This window comes from Peromyscus californicus, unplaced genomic scaffold (genome assembly GCF_007827085.1).
Source record: "Peromyscus californicus insignis strain IS unplaced genomic scaffold, ASM782708v3 Scaffold_3__1_contigs__length_106647218, whole genome shotgun sequence".
NCBI lineage: Eukaryota > Metazoa > Chordata > Mammalia > Rodentia > Cricetidae > Peromyscus > Peromyscus californicus.
Window position 1 is genome coordinate 22,870,178 of NW_026294551.1, and position 20,387 is coordinate 22,890,564.

The window sequence follows — 20,387 nt, forward strand, 5'->3', positions numbered from 1 at the left end:
TCCCATCCCCACAGCTCAAAAGGCTTGTCTCAAAGAATGGTGATCCCCTCTAGTCTCAACCATGGACACATCTAGATTCTGTTGCCTTTAAACCTCTAGTTCAATGAGCTGCCAGGTCCAGGTTGTCACCAGGAGGCTTTTGGGTAATTGCCTAGCCTCCTTATGGTTTCTCTGCCTATAAACTTGTCCTCTTTCTCCCATCCCCATAGGTAAAGATTTCTAAAATAGCAAACCCCTGACTTCCTTGATTAAACCCCCAAGTACCATTACTAAATCTAATTTCTTACTCAAGATCTTCTATAGCTTGGACCCCTCGCTGTCTCTTCCTGTCTCCTGTGCTCTTCATCCTGACTGTTTCAAACTGTATTAACTGTCAGACTATTTCCCAAATGTATCTTGCTCTTGAGTCTTTGGTTTCCACAGACTGAGATTTTTCATCATCCCTTGAGGATGCTAGTTGGCCATCTTATTACTTGAGGAAGCTTTCCTAACTTCCTAAAATCCATATGAAGATTTCCCCCAGTACCCCCAAGCTCTCGAATGTCCCTCAGTTACAGCACTTATCACAATACATTACAATTGCACATGGGTGTGTAAACCTCTCTTTTAACCTGTACCCCATGACTGAAATTTCTGGTCATTCTTTTTTTTTCTTTTATCACTCCCGTGGTCCCCAGTGTTGTCCTAGTTGGTGGATAAACCAAAGAGAAACTGAGCGAATAATTACATACGTTAATGCATGAAGGGAGAGGTGAACGATGGTCAATGGCTCAACCTTCCAGGGGAGGCGAAACTGCACTGATAATGAAAACGCAGGTAAGACTGGCCACTCGTTGGACAGGAGGCTTAGCTTTGGTGCCTGGAAACCTGTGGTTCATTTCTCACCTCATCTCAAACAGCAGCAAAGAGGACTCTTGCTCACAGTGCCTGAGAGACCAACCTGGAAAGCCACTTTTTCCCTTCCACTTCATGGAGCCTGGAAGTACCATCCTTTTTAAAAAAACTAATATTTGCTCTCCCTGTCAGTGGCCTGAGGTGACCCGGGAAGATAGTTGGCTATTCTCTTGACCCAGAAAACTACGAAAATCAGGCAAATCAAGTGGTTCAAACCTCTGTGTTCACTTTAAGAACACCCATGAAACTGTCCAGGCCATCAAAAGTGTGCATATCCAAAATGCCACCAACTGGCGTATTGGAGAGATGCCACTTTAAAGAAACACTGTGCTGGAGTCGGGAGGCATGCCCAGGCCAAACAGTGGGGCTGGACGCAGGGTTGGTGTGGAAAAAAAAAAAAAAAAAAAAAGAGTGCCGAGTTAAAAAAATGCAGAGGGTAAAGCTGAACTTCTGAGTGTAGCTGTAGCTTCTCTAGTCACTGAACATGTCTGGTAAACAAAGTAGCTAGCATACGCGGACACACTTACGAGCTCGCAGCGGGATTAACCTGTACATGAGCTCCCCCTGTCACATTGAGAAGACCCTCACTGAAAAGGAACCAATTGTCCTAAAGCCACACGAGAAGGTTGCACGGAAGAAAAAAGATCCCAGAGGAAATGGAAGAAACAAAAACTTATGATGCAGAAATAAGTTCAGCAACAAAATAAATGCAGATAAATGATCAGACAACAATATTTTTACACTTCTTTATTTTGTGTGTATGTGGGGGGTATGCATGGAGCGTGGCATATGTGCAGAGGTCAGAGGACAGTTTTCAGGAGTGGGTTCTCTCCTTCTACCATGTGAGACCCCAGAATCGAACTCAGGTTGTAAAGCTTGGTGATAGCCACCTTTACCCCCTAAGACATCTTGCCGGTTCCAGTATCTTTCTTCTAAGAACTCTCAAAATCTCTCAAAATGGGGTCTTTCCTGTGTGCAAGCTGGAACAGTACCACCACCATACCCTGGTGCCTACCACACACCGGGAATGGGCACAACCACTCAGCCAGCATCTGAGACAAGGATACTCTGGCGATACACCGAATGTTTGAGATACACATAGGAGGAGAAGAAGGAGAATGTATGTCTAGCGCTTTCCAGGGACAGATGGAACAAATGCTCATGGGTCGGGCAGCTAATAGAAGAGGATGGAAGGTGGCGTCTTTGGTTGAATCTATTATATGTGACATTGATGATGTCTGCTGAGAAAGTTCAGTCTTGGAGCCAGTGAGATGGCTCAGCAGGTAAAGGTACTCGTCACCAAGCCTGATGACCTGAGTTCAATCCCCAGGATCAATCCCCATGGTAGATGGAGAGGACTGGCTCTTCAATTGTCCTCTTACTTCCACAGGTGTGCACGGCACATGTATGCACACACATACGCACACATGCATAGTAAATAAATTCATTTTTTTCTATAAGAAATTTGAGCCGGGCAGTAGTGGCGCACGCCTTTGATCCCAGCACTGGGGAGGCAGAGACAGGTGGATCTCTGTGAGTTTGAGGTCAGCCTAGTCTACAGAGCTAGTTCCAGGACAGCCAGGGCTACACAGAGAAACCCTGTTTCGAGGGTTGGGGAAGGAAGTTTGGTTTGCTGAAAGCCTACCTGGGGTGAGGATAGAAGCAACCTTCATCAAGTGACTTAACTTTTCTTTTCCTGTTCCCCCCAGTTCCCCATCTGTTACTGGGGAGAATAATCTGAGCCTCAGAGGAAGGCTGTGGACCAGAGCCCCTGACAGTTCAGTTTGGATGTCCCACCCATGACGGAGCTCCTCACTGTGCCTCTCCAACCCTCCCTGGGTGCCTCTGCGGAGCTTATCATGACAGTGTGGTAAGCCTGCTCCTGGCTTGTTTGCCTGTTACAGGGTAGGTGATCATACTTATGTAGACATCTGAGCCTAACCCAGGAGTAGAAGTGGAAAGGTAGAAGGTAGCTAAATTATAAGCTCTTTTCTTCTTTCCTTCTTCATGATGCTAGGATACAGAGACCATCCACTGTGGAAGTGATGATGCTGATCCCAAGACTACCTGTAGCTTCTAGGATCCCATATTTAGCAAGTCAGTAAATAAACATCTTCTTTATGGGCAGACAAACAACTTCTAGGTCAACAGACATTGCCATAATAAGAGGTTCCTCCAGAAACAGGGCCCAAACAACAATGAGGAAAAGAGGCAGGGGCCCCCCAAACAACATGCACCAGTGAGGGACTATATAAGGGAGGGCCTTGGAGAGATGTCACACTCAGGCAGCTACCTCCCAGCACTCACTAGAAGCAGAGGTACCTCCACCATGTCTGGCTGCTGCTGCTCTAGGAAATGCCCCTCCCTGCCAGCTGTCTCCCTCTGCTCTACTGAGGTGAGCTGTGGAGGACCCGTCTGCCTACCGAGCTCCTGCCGGAGCCAGACATGGCAGCTGGTGACTTGTGAGGACAGCTGTGGCTCATCTGGCTGTGGCTCACAAGGCTGTCAACCTTCGTGTTCCGTGAGCAGTTGCTGCCAGCCGGTGTGCTGCGAGGCCACCACCATCTGTGAGCCTTCTTGTTCCGTGAGCAGCTGTGCTCAACCTGTGTGCTGCGAGGCCACTGTTTGCGAGCCTTCTTGCTCTGTGGGCAATTGCTGTCAACCTGTGTGCTGCGAGGCCACCATCTGCCAGCCTTCCTGCTCTATGAGTACCTGTGCTCAACCGGTGTGCTGTGAGGCCACCCTGTGCCAGCCTTCTTGTTCCGTGAGCAGCTGCCAGCCTGTGTGTTGTGAGACTACACCCTGCCAGCCAATCCTCTGCTTGCCCGCATCCTGCCAGCCAGTGATCTGTGAGCCCAGCTGCTGCTCAGCTATCTGCACTGTGCCTGCTTCCTGTCAACCAATGGTCTGTGAGCCTGTGGTTTGTGAGCCTGCTTGCTGTCAGCCCGTGTGCCCGACACCTAGCTGCTGTCCATCTGTCTGCTCTGCAGCCAGTAGCTGCCAGCCAGTCTGCTGTGGCTCCAGTGCCTGTGAGCCACCTTGCTCAGAGTCCAGTGTTTGTCCGTCAACTGCCTGTATGGCTCTGGTGTGTGAACCTGTTTGTCTCCGTCCTGTCTGTTGTGTTCAGAGCCCTTGTGAGCCATCATGTGTCTCTAGCAGCTGCCAAGACTCCTCATGTTGTGTCTCTAGTCTTTGCCAACCTGTCTGCCCTGAGCCCAGTCCTTGCCTACCGTCGGTGTGTGTGCCCAGCCCGTGCCAACCTTCCTGCTACATAGTCAAACGATGCCGTTCTGTCTGCTGTGAGCCTGTTTCCTGCCCATCTACCTCCTGCCAACCACTCTGCTGCCGTCCGGGGTCCTCTGCATCTGCTGTCTGCCAACCAGCCTGCCCACCTCGCACTTTCTATATACCCAGTTCCTGCAAGCAGCCTTGCAGTCCTGTTCCCTGCCGCCCGATCTGCCGCCCGATCTGCTCTGGGCCCATTACCTTCAGGCAGCCATATGTGACATCCATCACTTACCGCCCTGCCTGCTACCGCTCCTGCTATTCCATCCTGCGCCGCCCCACCTGCCTGGCTTCCTACTCTTACCGCCCTGTCTGCTCCCGACAGCCTTGCACCGATTCTGACAACTCTAAGCCTGAGTGCAAAAAGTCGACTTCCAGCCAACCTGACTGTGCCGACTCAACACCCTGCAAGACAGAGGTCTCAGATGAGACTCCCTGCCAGCCCTCCGACATTAAACCCGCCAGCCCGATCACCCGTGAGGCTGCAGCTCCCCAGCCTGCGGCCGGCAAGCCTGCTGACCGTTGAGCCAGCCTCAGCTCACCAATTCCTGCCAAGCAACAGCCAAAAACCATAGAGAAACCAGGAAAGCCCTGTGCACAGCTCATTATGACTTAGCTAGAATCTTTTCCTTCCTACACTGCCATCCACCATCTACTATGCTTCATAGAACTCATCAGAAGTGCCAGCCTCCTAGTGGCCCCAGTGAAGGCCTCCTGCACAGAGAAAGGAATGGCCTTGTTTTCTGATGTCCTTACATGGAGGAGAGCTGCTCTGCCACATCATTGGGCTCTTTGCTACTCAAGATGCTTTCTGTCCTCATGCATTGTGTTGCTTGGGGGCATCTTCAGCAAGATATATAATCGTGCAATAAAAGTAGCAAAGTTGAAGTGACACACTGTTCATGCTCTTCTTTTTAATGTGACAGTCTCATCAGAGTCATGCTTCAGCTTGGAGAGAGGCTCTCCCCAGCCTCCTTCTGTCCATCCTTCCTGCCTTCTATCCTTCCCTCCCTCCTTCCTTCTATTCATCCATGCATGCCTCCATACACTCATCCTTCATCCATCCATCCATCTCACCATTCCTCCCTCCCTTCTTCCATAAATCTCTATTCATTCACCTGTACATCCATCCATCCATCCATCTGTTCATCCATTCATCCATCCATCCATCATCCATCCATCTGTTCATCCATCCATCTGTTCATCCATCCATCCATCCATCCATCCATCCATCCATCCATCCATCCATCCATCTGTTCATTCATCCCAGAATCCATCAATTCCCTCCTTACCTCCATTCATTATTCCTTCCATGTATGTTTTCTCCCCTTTCTTCTCTTCTTCCTTCTTTCCTCCCCCTTCCCTCTCTTCTTCCCCCTCCCTCCCTCCCTTTCCTCCATCTCCCCAACCCCCTCCTCTTCCTTTCCACTTCTCCCCTTCCCTTTAAAGATGTTATTGTTCTCGCTTTTCCTTCAATTATTTCTTCTTTCCCTCCATTTCTTCTTTCTTTTTCTTTTCCCTTCCCTTTAAAGCATCTATTGTTTACTAGCTTCTTTCTATTCTTCAGTCTTTGCTTTCTTCCCTCCCTTCTTCCTTTCTATTCTTCCTCTCTTCATTCCTTACTTCCCACCTCTCTCCCTTAACTCCCCCTCCCCTTCAAAGTGTCCATTGTTCTCTCCCTTCCTTCTAGTCTTCCTTCTTTCCCTCTTTCTCTGTCCCTCCCTTCCTTTCCTCTCTTTCATCCCCCCTTCTTTCTCTCCCCTGTTTTTCTCCCCTTCCTCCCTTCCTTCATCTCTCTTTTCCATCTCTCCTTTCTTCCTTCGTGTCCTTATTTCCTTCTGTCCTCCCTTCTTTCCTCCTTCCCTTCTTCCTTCCCTCCCTCCCTCCCTCCCTCCTTCCCTTCTCTCCCTTCCTCTCTCCCTCCCTTCCAACCTACTTATCCTTCCAACCAGTGGCCATTCTAGAACAGCTGCTAGGTAAGTGACAAGGATAGTGTTATGCTCTAGGAATGAAAGACAGAAGTCTCAGTCCCCAGTCTTTGGGCGATCACTCTGTGATGTGGTGACACACAGTGATGAGACAGTTATTATATTCCTTTATGCCAAGCAGAGGGCTCATATCTTGTGGTACAAGAAAGAATGAACCAGGTACAGAGAAGAAGGGCCTTTCTAGGAAGGAAAAGTACTTACAAAGGAACGAGGCTGGGAGCAGACTGCTCATGAGGTGACGCTTGGGCAGAGGTGTCCTCAGAGGGAAGGTAAGCCCTGAGCCTGGGTAGCAGGCAATGATCTTCCAAGAGAGGGCCTTGTGTGCTAGATGGAGGCTTGGGCTGGTGAAAGGTTTGTGTGAAGGACCAAGGGCCTGTATCCAGGGCAAGGACATGAAGAAAAATGAGTTTTGGAAAATCTCTCTGGCCTTGGCATGGAGAGCTCAGTGGGAAGACATGGCCCTGAATGCAGAGAAAATGGAAGAAACAAATCTCTGGGGGTCAAAGAGGAATGAAAACAACAAATGGGAGGAGTCTTGTTCGCAGGAGGGAGGGTTGGGCAAGGGGGTTTCTTGTGGGAGGGTTTTATGTTCTGATCCCCACAGACACTCGTCATCTTAATGTCACCTCTTACACCTTCATGCGCACGGTCCCTTCAAAGCAGCCACATCCTCTGCACACAGAATGGAGGGTGGTCTCCTGCCCTCCAGGTCTAACTTGAACCACCATAGTCACAGGAAGAGGACAGGCCAGGGCTTCTCAGCTTTGTCACTGTGGGCATTTGGATGGGACAGTTGCTCACTGAGGAGTCTTGGATATCATTAAACATAATTCCTGGTCCCTTAACCAGCCAGGTGTTGCCAGACATCCCCAGGGAGTCCTGCAATCAGCCACAGGAGAATCAGTAAATTTGGTGATGGTGGAGGGAGAAAGTCGATGGCAAAACTTATCTGCACATGGGCAGTAGAGTTACTGCCATAACAGGACCTTAGGATTTAGTTTCTCTCCTTCCAAAGTCACAAGAGCAGTTAGCCAGGGTTTTCAGCTTCTGTGTTAGGCACTAGACTTAGCGTTTTATGTAAATCACCATTATTCTTCAAGGTGGGATTTCCCCCTGCCCTGTTTCTCCTCTATGTGTAAGACAAAACAAGCCAAGCGCCAATGAAGAGACAAATAAAATGTGGTTTAATTAACACAACAAAGTATTATGCTGCAGTGAAAGTAAATGGAAGATATAGCTATATGCAGTAACACTGGTGATCCCTAATAAAGATGTTGATTGATTAAAATAATCCCTAGAAGATCATATGTGTTTCTAAAGTATAAAAACAATCCATACATATATATGTATGAATATACACACATAAATACACAGATACAAGGAAGATATGTATATCTTAAATATACATATATAAATACACACACATATATATTTTCAGGGTAGTTGCAGCTAATAAGTAACATACATTATTTCAAACTTAAAGTTGGGTGCAAAGTCTTTTTTTTTAAATTATAATTGATCACTATATGAGATGGAGAGAGAAAGAGAGAGAGAGAGAGAGAGAGAGAGAGAGAGAGAGACAGAGAGAGACAGAGAAGCAGAGAGAGACAGAGACAGAGAGAGAGAAGCAGAGAGATTTTACATAGTGAACATGCTTGTGTTGTGCAGGTGTGAGTGTGCTCTGTAGCCAGAGGACTTACTTCACTGGTCCCACTCCATCACTCTCTGACTTATTTCATGGACACAGGAACTCACACTGAAGCTGGGCTGATGACCAACAAACGCTAGTGATCCTTCTGTCTCAAACTCCAACAATAGTGAGGTCATGACTGACTCTTTATGTGGCATCTGAACTCTGGTCTCCACGGCTGTGGAGACAGCACTCCTAAACACCCAGTCCTCTCTCCAGCCCCATCATTGAATTTCTTGTTGCAGTCAGGAAATGTCTTTGAATGACATTGTTGATGTCTTCAGTGCCTTCAATCACATTAAGTTGATTGAAAATAAAAATCTCTCTTGATCGGGGCATTTTTTTTTAAGGAAGCAAAAGCAGAATCACTTAGAGAAAATATAGATGAAAAATGGCACTTTCTATCTATGCAACTGGTGTATCTCTGTATAGAGTTTCATTTTTTCAAATTGAAATTGATGTGATTTTTCAAATATTTTTATATTTTCTAGTTTGGTCAACTTATTTGGTGAGACTAAATGTATTTCTCTTGGGAGATGAAGAACTTGGGGGTAGACATATTCCAGAATAAAACATATTCCCCAGCTTTCCAAGTAGTAGAATTATAGGGGTGTAGAACGTCTGCAGTTTTAAAGACGACAGAGTAAGCATCATGAAAAGGTAGATGCCAGAAGCCATCCATGCCATGACAGGAAAGACAGTGATAGGGAAGGGCTCTTCAGTGGCAAGGGTGAATGTCTTCCAGACATGACTCTCATTAGGGGCTTATCTTCTTTTAAAGTAGAGGGTGGAGAGGGGGCCAATATGACAGGATTCCATAGCTGCTCCTTTGCCAAGCCCTCTCCAGAATCTTTAGCCATTTCAACTCTTTCGGAGGCAGCTGATTTAACCTAAGAAACATCAAGGCAATTTATGATGGCTCGGTACTTTGAAGACGTGGGTAATGAGCAAACCTGTTCCACAGAATGAGCTGCAAAGCCAGAAGTCAAGACTAGCCCTGCCTGCCATCCTACACCATCATCTTTCCATTCCATCGCACGCCTCCCGCAGGAATGAGGCCAAGATGGGCACTTCCGTGGGATGCTGGAATCAGTCGGTGGTGCAGCACCCAGGTGAGCCTAGAGGAAAAGGAGACAGGGCCAGAGAGAGCACCACAGATTCTTCTTGGAAGAGATTGCTTGAACTTTCAAAGGCTTTGTGGAGACGATCTGGTATTTCTGGTTGTTGACATTTTATATTTGTGGAATTCATAAGCTGTTAACCTCCATTTTATGAGTTAATACTCCTTCATGAGATATTTGAAGGTTTGTTTTTCTTTCCCAGAAGTTTTTGAGAAGTTTCTCATACCCTGGTTCAGGCTGACATGGAACTTACTGTGTGACCCACACTGGGCTTGAACCTACAGCCATCCTTCTGCCTCAGCTTTCCAACTATCAGAATTATAGGGGTGATCTGCCATGCTTGACTAAATGTTTGTATTTTAAATTTCCGAATGAAAAGATTATCTCTGGGTGTATTACTAATTAGAGATAAACATTCAACTCATTTGAGTCAGCCAGCACCACACTGTGTTGGGGAGATGACCTCCATTGCAGGGCCTGGACACGCTGCTTGTGGGCCAGCCTTGCTGTGTGAATGCCATTCCTCCGCCTCCACAGTATGAGTCCTTTTCTCTGCACCTCCCCGGGAGATCCAGTTGAGCAGAGATTTTGAGAACAATCACTCTGGACTTGAATTTTGTTTTTAATCAAATTCAAACTCTGAGTTTGTTTTGCTACTTTTAAAAATCAGGATGCCAAGAATACTTACTAGCTAAGGTCATTTCAAGGATAAATGAAAATACCACCAAGGGCTTGATCATATATGGCAAGTGTGCAGTGAATGGAAGCTTTAACAGCTGTTACTTGTTGGCAGCAATTTGAAAGCTAAGATTCTGTAGAGAGGGGGCACATTTCAACACCCTCAGGATCCACCGACTCGTTTTCTCTTCTCTGTCTTTGCTATCATACCTCTCTCGAGATTCCGTCAGTGCATCACCTGATCCTAATGGCACAGACCTGCGTACCTGAGGAAGAGTGGCTTCCGCTTGGGGGAGGCCTCCTGATGAGAGGGTAGTGAGGAAAGCCTGCTGCGTTGGTGAGGCTGAGAAACAACCCGTAAAGGAGACAGCTCATTCCACAATGGCATCTGTGCCTCCAAATTCGGGCGAAGAGAACTCCTAGCTCAGCAGACAGGTTTGTTATTTTTAAGTGGGGGCATCTTCCCCAGCTCCTGAAGCACTAATCTGATGTTTATATGCAAATGAATAAGAACAATAACAAGGAAAGATGCTGTGGGTGGTGCCAACACCCCAGGGAAGGGCTATAAAATCCCCTTGAAATAAGATGCTTTTTCAGACTCAGACTGAGCTTGTAGCTTCCCAGCCAGGCTAGCAGGGACACCATGAGAGACAGCCATTGTCCTGGAAATCCCAAGGCTGTCCCACCTGTGCCCACCATCTCCACATGCTCCAATGGTGGCAGCATTAGAAATGCTATCCGTTTGCCCAGTTCCTGCCAGAGTAGGACATGGCAACTGGTTATACATCAAGAAAACTGCAAACCATCCAACAGTGCCCCAGTTACCTCTGAACAGGTTTCTTGTCCATCAACCTGTTTTCCAGACACTTCCTGTGTGGGTTTTGTTTGCCAACCCATAGGTTCACACGCAGCCTGCTGTGCACCTGACACCGGTGGGCCTCCTCATCCAGCTGCCTCATGCCAGCCCTCCTGTGTGAAATCTGCAGTTTGTCACACGACGTGCTGTGATAATAGCCCCTGCCACCAGACCTCCAGCCAGGAACCCGTCTGCACATCAGAGTCATGCCAGGCATCATGTGGCCCATCCACCTACGACGATGATGATGGATCCTGCCAGCCATCCTGCTCTGAAGCAACTTCCTGTGGCGAGATCCTGTGCCTACCAGTCAGCTGTGAGGCTGGTCCATGCCAACCAACCTGCTGCCAAGGAGGGTCACATCAACCCATCAAAGATAAAGGTCAGCTCTGCGAGTCAGTTTATTACCAACCTGTCTGCTATATTCTCAAGCCCTGCCAGTCAGCTCCCTGCATGCCTGTCTCCTGCCAGCCATTAACTTGTGTGTTCAGTTCTTGCACTCAAACTTGTGTGCCCGCCTCTTGCCAGCCACTTCACTGTCAACCAGCACCTCCAGGCTCCTGCATCTGTCAGCCGGTGGTTACCTGCCAGTCTCCCTGTTGTGGAAAGAGTAGCGGCAAATCAACTTCATGTGTTATGGTTTCTGGCAGACTGACTGGCAGTGGACGCACTTCCAGTCAGAGCGGCTGCCAATCTGGACCCGCTTCCAATCAGAGCAGCTGCCAATCTCCTTCCTGCCCACCCCCTTGCTGTGTGACTGGTTTAGGCAAACCTTCCAGCAATGGCCCCGGTTGCTGTCCACCAACTTCTTCTAATGTGTGCCAAGCAGGCACCTGCGCGTCTGCTTCCTGACAACCTAGCTGTGAGTCCAGCCTCCCTGAGGCCCATCTTCACGATGGAATACTTCATAGCTCTTCTGAGGATGTGCTACAGTCCACAAGCGTGGAGCCATCCTGTGGGTGTCTGCCTCCAGCCCTGCACAGACGCTACCCTCTCTGGCTTTCCTGGAGTTCGGACTCAGGTTCTCTCCAAGTGCTGGGGAGAGAATGCATCAGCTCTGAGATCATACCCCAGGATGATGTGTCAGCAGGCATGATCTTCTCTACAGCACGCATTTCCCGATGTCAGTTCATTTCACGTCAGCAAAGCCTTCTCTCCAATTCTTCTTTCTTTTGGTTTTGCCTGGTCTTTCTGGAGATGCTTTTGCTACCAACTGCTAATAAAAATGTGAGTGGTTAAGTATAATAAGTAAGACTTATAGACTGCTTTCATTCCTTTCCACCCAGTACACACGGATTTCATTGAGGTCATGTTTGAATACACTGACCCTGAGCCCTCTGGTCGTGGGTCTGCCTTGATTTACATGGGTAGCAGGTGTCTGGAACTACAGATGCTCAAGTTGGGAGGAAAGATAAGTAATTATCCGGTTTCTAACCTTTCACCACCAAGAACTCTTTGGAATTGAGTGATCTCAGTTTCCCCATCATGAGTGGGTTTGAAAAACCCAAGACAGAGATAATTCAGGAAAGCTATAGATGAACATAAACCTAGGGGATGAGTGTGGAGTAATATACCTTTAAATCCAGCACCCTGGAGGCTGAGAGGATAATGAGCTCTGGGCTGCCCAGGGTACATAAGGAGATGCCGTCACAGAAGTAACTGAAGCGACCAGGGATGCAGCTGATTCGTAAGATGCTTACCTGGCATGCATGAAGCCCTGGGCTAGATCCAGAGCACCTCATAAATCAGGCATGATAGTGCATGCCTCCAATCCCAGCACCTGTGAGGAGAAATGGTAGTTCAAGGTCACCTTCAGATACATAATGAATTCCAGGTCACCTTGGGTTACAGAGAGCCCACATCAAACCAAACCAAAACCAGATCAAAACCATCCACATACAAGTAAGTAAATAAATCTGAGATATTGGACATGGAGGAGAGCTTAGGGCTAATTCACTTAATACTAGGTGTGCTTGTTTGTTTTTTTCCAAGTTAGGGTATAGTGGTTTGAAAAAAAAAATGGCTCCCAAAGGGAGTGGTAGTATTGAGAGGCATGTTCTTGTTGGAAGAAGTGTGTCACTGTGGAGGTGGGCTTTGAGGTCTCATATATGCTGAAGCCACACCCAGTGAGACAGATTACTTATTGTTGCCTGCAAGATATAGAACTCTCAGCTCCTTCTCCAGCACCATGTCTGACTGCAAGCTGCCTTGATTTCCACCATGATGGTAATGGTCTAAACCTCTGAGCTTTAAAAAAACCACCCCAATTACATGTTTCCCTTTATAAAAGTTGCTGTGGCCATTGTGTCTCTTCACAGCAATAGAAATCCTAACTAAGACACAGGGTTTCTCTGTGTAGCCCTAGCTGTCCTGGAACTTGCTCTGTAGACCAGGCTGGCCTCGAACCCAGAGATTCACCTGCCTTTGACTCCCAAGTCATGAGATTAAAGGTGTGCACCATCATTGCCCAGCTAAGTCTTTTTACAATTAAGTTATTTAATGGCCGATTTAAAAGAAACAAAAAAATAAATAAATATGTTTCTTAGCTGGGGCAAGATTCCTGACAGGTATACATCAACTAAACAGAGAGACCTGTGCGAAAATGACACACTATCTGTGCAGACAGGTTTTAGTTACATCCTGTTTATTGATGGAGTAGGTCCATTCAGAAAGTTTATCCATCAAAAGGCTTGGAGTCTGACTAGTCATCAAATTTTAGCCCTGTTTGGTAGCAGTGAAAAGCTGAGGTGGCCAGTAGCTCTCTCTCACAATGACATCGAAGAAAGTTCAGATCTACACACTCACATTGGAGAACTTTCCACGACACACTCGGGACTTAAGAGTCAAAGTATTGCTGACCACCAGCAAGGACTCTTACTCTGACAGCCCATGTTCTTGGCCACCATTTGTATTGCTACTTGTAGCTGCCCTCTGTATGCCTTGACGCTGAGCAACAGGCCTGTATGACAGTAGTAGCAGACATAATTGCCACAATATTGAGATAACTAAAATCTTGTTTCAAAAAGCTACAAATTGAGATTAAAAAAACAATCAAAGGTAGAACTTTATACCAGCAAACTATACCCACATTACCCAGCTATAGAAACATTAAGACGTTGAGTCAGATCCCCTTAGTCAATCTACATCACCTATAGATCAGCCTACAATGTGCCTACAAAATATGAAGTTAGGGTGACCAATCCTGAGGATGATGTCGTTATAGAAGTCAAACGTCAAAGGCCACAGTTAGTTCTCTTCTGAGAGAAAAGTGTCCAGTTCTTTGTGTACATACTAAGCTGTATTTTAACAAAACAACCCTTACACATTTAAAGTTTAAAATGGACCACCATCTTTCCTTTCCAGGAGAAAACAAGAAAAGATTGAAAAACAAGCAAAGTTATCATAGGGATTGCCAACTCTAAATAAAATCCTACAGGTTCTGATGATTCTCTCATTTAGTGGCAGGGCTCAAGTCATCATCAGCAGGTTTTTTTTTTCCTACATAGTCTTGGCAACCTGGAACTCACAGAGATCTGCCTGCCTCTGCTTCCCAAATGCTGGGATTATGCTCCACAGTTCTCCTCCTATTTGGAAAGAAATATAACAAAAAAATTACATTTGTTTATTATTTTGCATATGTGTATGTGTGTGGGCATGTGCCATGATGTTCGTGTGGAGGTGAGAGGATGACTTGTAGGAGTCAGTTCTCTTCATCCATCATGTGGGTGCTGGGGATCACACTGACATCACCATCTTCAGCTGTTGAGTCATCTTGCTGGCTTGAGAATTTTATTTTAAAAGTGTCACCTTCAACTGCAAGGATGTCTGTTAAACTTCTCAATTAGACACACCATAGGAGAAGCTGTGCTGTCAAAATGTTCACTTAACCTGAACAACATCTCCAATCTATCCTTTGTTGACCTCCTGCACCTTGTTTTGGTGTGTGTATATGGGTGTGGTTCACATGCATAGGTGTGTGGATATGATCGTGCCCATGCATATGTGTATGGAAGCCAAAAGAGGATGTCAGGGGTCCTGCTCTATCTCTGTCTTGTTGCCTTGAGACAGGGTCCTCACTGAACCTGGAGCTAGGTTTGTAGCTAGCAAGCCCCAGGTAAGTCTTTTTTTCTCTGCCCCACAGAGTGCTGGGGTTATAGGCCAAATGCCTGGCTACTCCTGGCTCTATGTGGGTGCTCAAGTCTTCACACATGCATGTCAAGAGCTTCTACCCACTAAGTGATCTCCCCAGCACTCTACAACCTACGTTTTTTAAAGTTAAAAAATTACACAAGAGAAAGTAGACATATGTGTTGTCAAATGTTAACTGTTCATATTCACATAGAGATACTGTGGAATCTCTGAGTCAATATACAGAGAAAAGAGGGGAAAAAAAACCCTGAATTCCATGCACTACCACACAGGGCCCCAGAGCCCTTCTGTTTCCAACAGAATGGCAAGAGCAGGTTTTTATTTTTTTCTCACACAAAGCACACTTGTGGGGTTGATTCCATATAGATTTTTGTTGAGACAGGAGGGGATTAAAAAACAAACTTAAAACAGAAAAATGTGGAGATTTTTTTTTGGTGGGGGGTATGGCTGTCTAGTTATTCTCGTACTGGGGCCTACAGTGCACCAGCCAGCCCACCCCACAGAATCTCCTGTGTCTGCCTCTCCAGTACTAGGATTTCAAGTGCCCATCACCATGCCTACTTCACCTTTATGTGAGTCCTGAGGATCAAGCTCAGGCGTGCATGCTCTCAGACCAAGCACTTGACCAACTCGGCCAACTCCCCAGCCCCCAAATGCAACACTTTAAAGCAATTTGAGACAAAAATAAATAAATACACAATTTCATGTTGCATATATAAATCTTGAAGTTTGCAAATCCTAAGCTAGATGCTATTTACACACCTTGTGGATAGTACAGACTATCTCCAGGTTTCGATAAATAACAGCTGCAAGAATGATCCACAATGAAATCACGGAAGAGGCTGCAGCTGAGGGTAGAAATGGCCTAAAAGGAGAAGTTACAAAGGAACATCACTATCATGGACAATGTTTTGTTTCAATTACATTTCTTTAAACATTCAAAGCAGATGTAAAAAAAGAAAGGAAAAGGAAGGAAAGAAGGAGAAAATATGTCTACTGCTGGTTAGGTGTTGACATGTTTCTTTTGGGTTTTTAAAAATCGCTCTTCTACTCAAGGCATAAGTGTAAATGAGGTTTAGTTATGAGCATGTTCAGGCTGGGCAGAACTCTGCTCATAACAGGAGGTTTTATGGACAAGTTCTAGCAAATCTACAAGGAGCAAATAAATGCCACAATATCTGAACTGACGCCAAGCATGATAAACAAACAAACAAAAAAAACCCACAGATCTTCCCAACCCATCTTTATACCCAACAAGTGTAGAGCCTATAGTTAGTGTGGTGGCAGAGGACCAGCAATAAGTTGAGAAACCCATAACTTAGACAATAAAAGGAATAAGACAGTTGGATCTGGTAGCCCAGTTGCTAGTTTAATAGCTAATTCTAGCTACTTGGGAGATTGGGGCAGAAGGGTCTCAGGTTCAAGACCTGCCAAGAAACAGAATTAGTTCAAGGCAACCCTTGAACTCAAAACTTTTAAACAGTAAAAAGAGGGTTACAGCTATAGTTCAGGGGTTGAGCACTTGCCTAGCATGTGGAAAACTGTAGATTCAATCCCAGCACTGCAAAAGTTGATTAATTTATTTACCAAAATAAACTTGATAGGTCAAAAATGTTGCAAAGTGATATTTGAAAACTCAGGCTTGCTGATGTCTGGTATGGGTAATGAAAATATTTGAGGAGATGGACCTGGCCCCCAAAACACCATAACATAAGGTCCCTGAGAAATAATTCTTGAAGTTGACCTGTGGTCTTTATAAGCACACACATGTGCACATGCACCTGTACACACACGTAAACACACACACACACACACACACACACACACACACACACACACACGCATGCTTATGAACTATACATTTTATACATGGGATCTGTTTAATTGTGTTAATGATCTATGCTTCAAAATAAATTATTTCAAAATGCAGTAGTTTGTAGCAACAAACATATAGTATCTTGGTGTCTCTGTGGGCCAGAAATATAGGTGTGGCTTAGCCAAGAGCCTCTATCTTAGGATCTGAGCCAAGTAAGGTCAAGAACCTAACAAGTGAGTCCATATCTTCCTCCAGCAACCTCCCGATGCTCTACAATCCTATCCTAGGCAGTCCTGTGGATCTGTGGCAGGCTGTTTGGGGAATTATCCATCTGACACATTTCTAACTAGGATCTCTGCTTGAATTGGGGTTAAATTCTCATTAGTATTGGATGAAATAAGATGCTAAAAGCAACAAGACAGGTCTGGGCAAATTGCCACTGAACTCAATCCATACCTCACATTGTTTTCCTAAGGCATTAGGAGAGATCTTTCAACTGTCCTGCAGAATCCAGAATTATTTCCACCAAGTTTCACTTATCAGTATAATCTAGCAAAAACAAACAGTTGAATGGTTTGAAATGACTTGGTCTAATTGGTGGTAGGTATGTTTTCTCTTTTCCAGGCATTCACAAAGGGTCCTTTGAACAAGCCATTCTAGTATTTTTTTTTTTTTTTGAGAGATCAAACTTAGAGGTATATACCTTGCAGGAACTTGAACAGCTGACATGGTGTTTGTCTGTCTCAACACACTGAGCATCTCTTGTTTTCTAAGATTTCTCAAAGACCAATGTGTTACACTTCCAGCCTCTAACTGCTCTGGACATAGCATGCAGAGTGTACAGGGACGCGGACTTAGATCTCAGTGTCTGGGAGTGGTTTTGTCTTTGGAAAACAGCCTTTCCCATCAACTGACAAGACAGAAGCCAAGCCCATATGTTTCCAGCCTAACACAGACATTCCTTGTGCTCTATTCTTTCAGGGGCACTCAGTCCGACTTCGTTCTTCACTGTTACAGTAAATCAAGAATGCCAGACTCCTTGTATAAGTCTCCATCCATCTTTGAGGAGTTGATGTGTTTAGAGTTTGTGGATCATGAGTTAGATGAGGAGTCGTTACAAACTCAGCAACAAATCATATTCCCACTCAGAGGTGCTTCCTAAGCAGCAAATTCCGTGTTTTTTCAATTATAGCTGTCACTTCAAAATCAAGAGGAATTAAAATCTCCTACCACCTCTCCCTCTCCCTCCCCGCCCTTCTCTCTGTGGTGTGCTTGTGTCTGTCTGTTTGTGTCTCTCTGTCTTTTCCATTTTCCCATTTCAGTTTTCCACTTTTTCTTCTGTTATAAAGGTAACCTGCTCTTGAGATGTGTGTATGTTTTCAGCCCTTGTGACATGTATGTAAACATACACTTTTGTACTTTTCTGACATGGTCTCATGGTGTAGCCCAGGCTGGCTTGGAACTTGAGATTCCCCCAGCTTCTGCTTCTGAAGTGCTGGGATTACAAGCATATGTCACCAGGCCTGGCCACATGTTATTTTTTGATACATTGGTATCATTGGGAAGGCTTCTTAGGCTATGCGAATCCTTTTACCAATGGATCTTAATTGAAATAATATTTCCTCATTTACTCACCTATTTATGTGTGGGAAGACTGTCTCATGGGGAATTTGCTTTGGGTCTTAATGGGTTGTTTGCTTCATATATTTATGCTCTGTTAAATTTATTACTATTAGACACTTAAGCTGGGGTGCTTAGGAAGAACTGGGTTAATTCTGCTGAGATCAGTCTCAAGGGTCCAGCCTCATTGAAACTTGTTCCTTTTTATCTGAGTCTTTGTTGTAAGCAAGAATCTGGCTTAAGATAAAGAGCTTGATTCCTGTCTTTTGCTGTCTTGGATGAGGAATGCTTTTGTTTAGAAGGGATCTGCAGGCTTTCTGGCCAAGTCAGGTTACAACCACCATGAGCCCAGTGATAATAAGAGACAGGCAAGAATGCATGCCCTACTTATCAAGGTATTTATGCAACTCAGGCCTTCCAGTTTACACTTCCCACCTGGAGGAAGCATCTGGAATGTAACTTCATTCTAGTGTTGTAAATTGAGGTTTCTCAAAGGAGCTCTGGGGAGGGAAGAAATCGCTGTGTCCATTTTGAGGTTGGGTAAGGCCTGCTATCTAGGGCCTGCTGTTCTGGAAATGCACCCCTTTTGAGTCAATTTTTAAATCTTTCTATAAGCTGTTGATGGCATAGCTGCTGAGGAGGAAAGGTGGGGTGACTGAAAATTACAGAGTAGATGCACAGGTCCGACAGAAGCCAAAGGGCAAAAGACCCCTAAGGGCAGTTCAGAAGAGAGAAGGCAGTCTCAGGTAGCGAAGAACAACGGCTCAACACCAACATGCTCAAGAGAGTTGAAGAGTGCAGGATAAAGAACCCAAGTTGAAGCCAAATATCCCCCACAAGACCTGCCTGTGTTTGCACCAACGGCAGACATACAGAAAAAGCCTATTTTTAATTTTTTTGAAAAAGCCTATTTTATTCCACTTAATTTAGTGCTTCTATAGATGCAATTTTCAAGGAACAAATAAAAATAAAAATGTATTAAAGAAGCTAAGCCAGAAATAATCTTTCATGTTTGATTTCAATGGTAAGAACACTAATTTAATTATGGTATAATCTCCAATATGCTATATCGATGGAGGAAGGTATATGATGTGTGTGAGTTATAAGAATCAGGTGATATTAGGTTATAATCTGGTGGATGGAGGTACACACACACATACACATACATACACATATATACATGTACACATACACACACACACACACACACACACACACACACACACACATGCACACACACGCATAAGCCCAGGAAACACTGTGGTGACAATTGTACTTCATCATTACAATGATAGTTCTACCTCACTGAGAATTCCCATTTTTAAAGACCTTAGAAGAGGAGAGAAAGTTTTGTAGACCCAAATTTGGAACACACTTAGAAATATCATGAAGAGATAGTGTGAGCTATACTAGAAGGTAAATTCCACCATGGGTACTCATGGCACAGTGGTGTTAGTGAAGACTCACCACAGGCTGGGAGCCACAGTTAGATGCCATTCCAGACTGGAAATTTACCTTACAAAAGATCAAAACTAAATTATGTAAAGTCACTTTAAGAAAAGGCAGCTTGGAATCCTGCAGAATCGACAGAGATCTCGACTGAATATAGGAAAATGGGAAACCTAAACAAAGGGATTGATAAAGCATGGGAACTCAAGTGTTCAGACAAGTGCTGGTATAGACATCTGCCAGTGCCCAGCCAACAGATCGTCCAATAGAGGCATGCTGGGTGTGTGTGTGTGTGTGTGTGTGTGTGTGTGTGTGTGTGTGTGTGTTAGTCCTAGAACTGAGTTTCCATGCTTCACTGGGGAGACATTGTGCAGTGAACATACCAAATCCCTCCCGCCCCCAATTATGTTCTTTTGACTTCTTGTGCTGATTCCTTGGTCATGTGATGGGTAAGAAGTTCCTGCAAGCTTATACTACTGTAAATTAATAAACAGACGCCTTTGCTTTATGGGCTTCTGCTGCAGGCACTGGCTTCATCCTTGGCATGTAAACAGAAGCGTGTCTGTGAGTTTGCGAGGCTAAAGGCCAGAGCCTTCTAAGTTTATCAGAACTGTGAATTCTGCCCCAAATGTCCTTTGAAGGTAGCATTCTTTAAAGTGAACACTCCAGATCATGGCCATGTATATGTTCTCTTTAAAGTACTGTTGAATACCTTGGACCTCAGAGGAAGATCTGGTTAGCAATGCATCAATCTAGTAATGACAGGCCAGGACAGAATGTTTGGGGAGCTTGAGGAATCCCAGGCATGGAAAGAATCCTCATGAGCCTTCCTGACAAACAG

At 45.3% G+C, this 20,387-nt stretch overlaps 2 protein-coding genes across 2 annotated transcripts; both read left to right on the forward strand.

The window, feature by feature from the left end:
• Window positions 1-3,223: 3,223 nt before the first annotated feature.
• LOC128123430 (keratin-associated protein 16-1) lies at window positions 3,224-5,080 on the forward strand. Its single transcript, XM_052759811.1, has one exon. It carries the CDS (start codon window positions 3,224-3,226, stop codon window positions 4,703-4,705), a length of 1,482 nt encoding a protein of 493 aa, XP_052615771.1. The 3' UTR covers window positions 4,706-5,080.
• Window positions 5,081-7,433: 2,353 nt separating this feature from the next.
• On the forward strand, window positions 7,434-11,738 carry Krtap29-1 (keratin associated like protein 29-1). The gene has a single exon (XM_052757685.1). The coding sequence runs from the start codon at window positions 10,300-10,302 to the stop codon at window positions 11,362-11,364; it is 1,065 nt and encodes a 354-aa protein (XP_052613645.1). The 5' UTR covers window positions 7,434-10,299; the 3' UTR covers window positions 11,365-11,738.
• The last annotated feature ends 8,649 nt before the right edge of the window (window positions 11,739-20,387 follow it).

Bases quoted from the DNA above. Each gene is read 5' to 3' on its own strand.
- LOC128123430 (XM_052759811.1), top strand. From the start codon at position 3,224: ATGTCTGGCTGCTGCTGCTCTAGGAAATGCCCCTCCCTGCCAGCTGTC.
- Krtap29-1 (XM_052757685.1), top strand. From the start codon at position 10,300: ATGAGAGACAGCCATTGTCCTGGAAATCCCAAGGCTGTCCCACCTGTG.